This window comes from Helianthus annuus, chromosome 16 (genome assembly GCF_002127325.2).
Source record: "Helianthus annuus cultivar XRQ/B chromosome 16, HanXRQr2.0-SUNRISE, whole genome shotgun sequence".
Classification (NCBI taxonomy): domain Eukaryota; kingdom Viridiplantae; phylum Streptophyta; class Magnoliopsida; order Asterales; family Asteraceae; genus Helianthus; species Helianthus annuus.
In genome coordinates this window covers 3,843,467-3,844,509 of record NC_035448.2, presented here as the reverse complement: position 1 = coordinate 3,844,509, position 1,043 = coordinate 3,843,467, and the positions used below count along the sequence as shown (strand labels likewise).

The window sequence follows — 1,043 nt, the reverse complement described above, 5'->3', positions numbered from 1 at the left end:
AAGCAGATTGAGTTTGAGACCAACTTGACAATATAACATTAGTGCCTATAGTATTTGTATAAAACAAAAAATTGTAACAATAAAAGTAGCTCATGTTAACAGGACCAACGGGTCATTTTTGACTTGCAAAGAAAGCGGTACAAACAAAAATGGTATTTTCTTTATGAAAATGGGGAGTCATTAGTCATGTATGTAGAGGATTGTAGGAGTTTACATTGTGCGATACTCTCATCTCTACAACAAAACATAGGCCCGGATTATAAACAAAAAAAATTAACAAAAAACGAAGTTCAACCGTAGGGAAACAATAGCCAGGGGTCTTTCAAGGCTTCTCGGGCTGTGGGTCGCCTTCGTGGGTTGATCTCAAGTAAGTTACCAATAAAATCGAGTAATAATGTATCGGAAACTTGTACGCGTTCTTCCAAAGATGTTTCTTGTGGGGTTATGTATTCCATCTCGTTTGTTTCCTGGACGCATTAAAAGTTTAAAATCCGACACATATGAATTTATAAATTTTAGAAGTTAGCTATCTTTTTGTTATGATTTGGAAAGAAAAAAAAAACAAACCTCGTTTATGCGATAAAGATCGAACTCAACGGTGAAATATTTGCTTGTTTCATGACCTCTTTCTAGCATATGGTAATCGATTGGCCCGAGCAGTCCAATCACTCGTGCAAGCATGAACACAACTTCATCTTTTGAAAATAAAACCTGTGAAAATTTACACAAAACAACCACAAAAAGATTCAAGATGGTTATTAATAAGGGTAAATATCATAAAATAGCAAAAGCGCATCGTTGTTTTATTACATTTTTCGTCCCTGAGGTTTGGTCACTTTTGCGAATTTCGTTCAAAGGTTAGTTTTTTCGCATCTGGATCCAAAAGTTTTGAAATCTTGGCATTTTCATCCGACTCATTAACCCATCCATTTTTCTCCATGAGGGGTATATCTGTCTTTTAGTCATTTTTTATTAAAAAGTCGGGTGAAAATGACAAGATTTCAAACCTTTTGGATCCAGATGTGAAAAAAAAATCTTTGGAC

General features: G+C 34.9%; 1 protein-coding gene across 1 annotated transcript; it reads right to left on the bottom strand.

Annotated features, from left to right (window-relative positions):
- Positions 1–256: 256 nt before the first annotated feature.
- On the bottom strand, positions 257–702 carry LOC110916208 (dual specificity protein kinase CLK1). The gene is made up of 2 exons (XM_022160965.2): positions 568–702; positions 257–467 (listed from the first exon to the last, which is right to left on the bottom strand). The coding sequence occupies exons 1-2, from the start codon at positions 679–681 to the stop codon at positions 291–293; spliced, it is 291 nt and encodes a 96-aa protein (XP_022016657.2). The 5' UTR covers positions 682–702; the 3' UTR covers positions 257–290.
- Between the last annotated feature and the right edge of the window lie 341 nt (positions 703–1,043).

Bases quoted from the DNA above. Each gene is read 5' to 3' on its own strand.
- LOC110916208 (XM_022160965.2), bottom strand. From the start codon at position 681: ATGCTTGCACGAGTGATTGGACTGCTCGGGCCAATCGATTACCATATG. The intron at 468-567 runs GTTTGTTTTTTT...TAATGCGTCCAG, and splicing joins ATCTTTATCGCATAAACGAG to GAAACAAACGAGATGGAATA.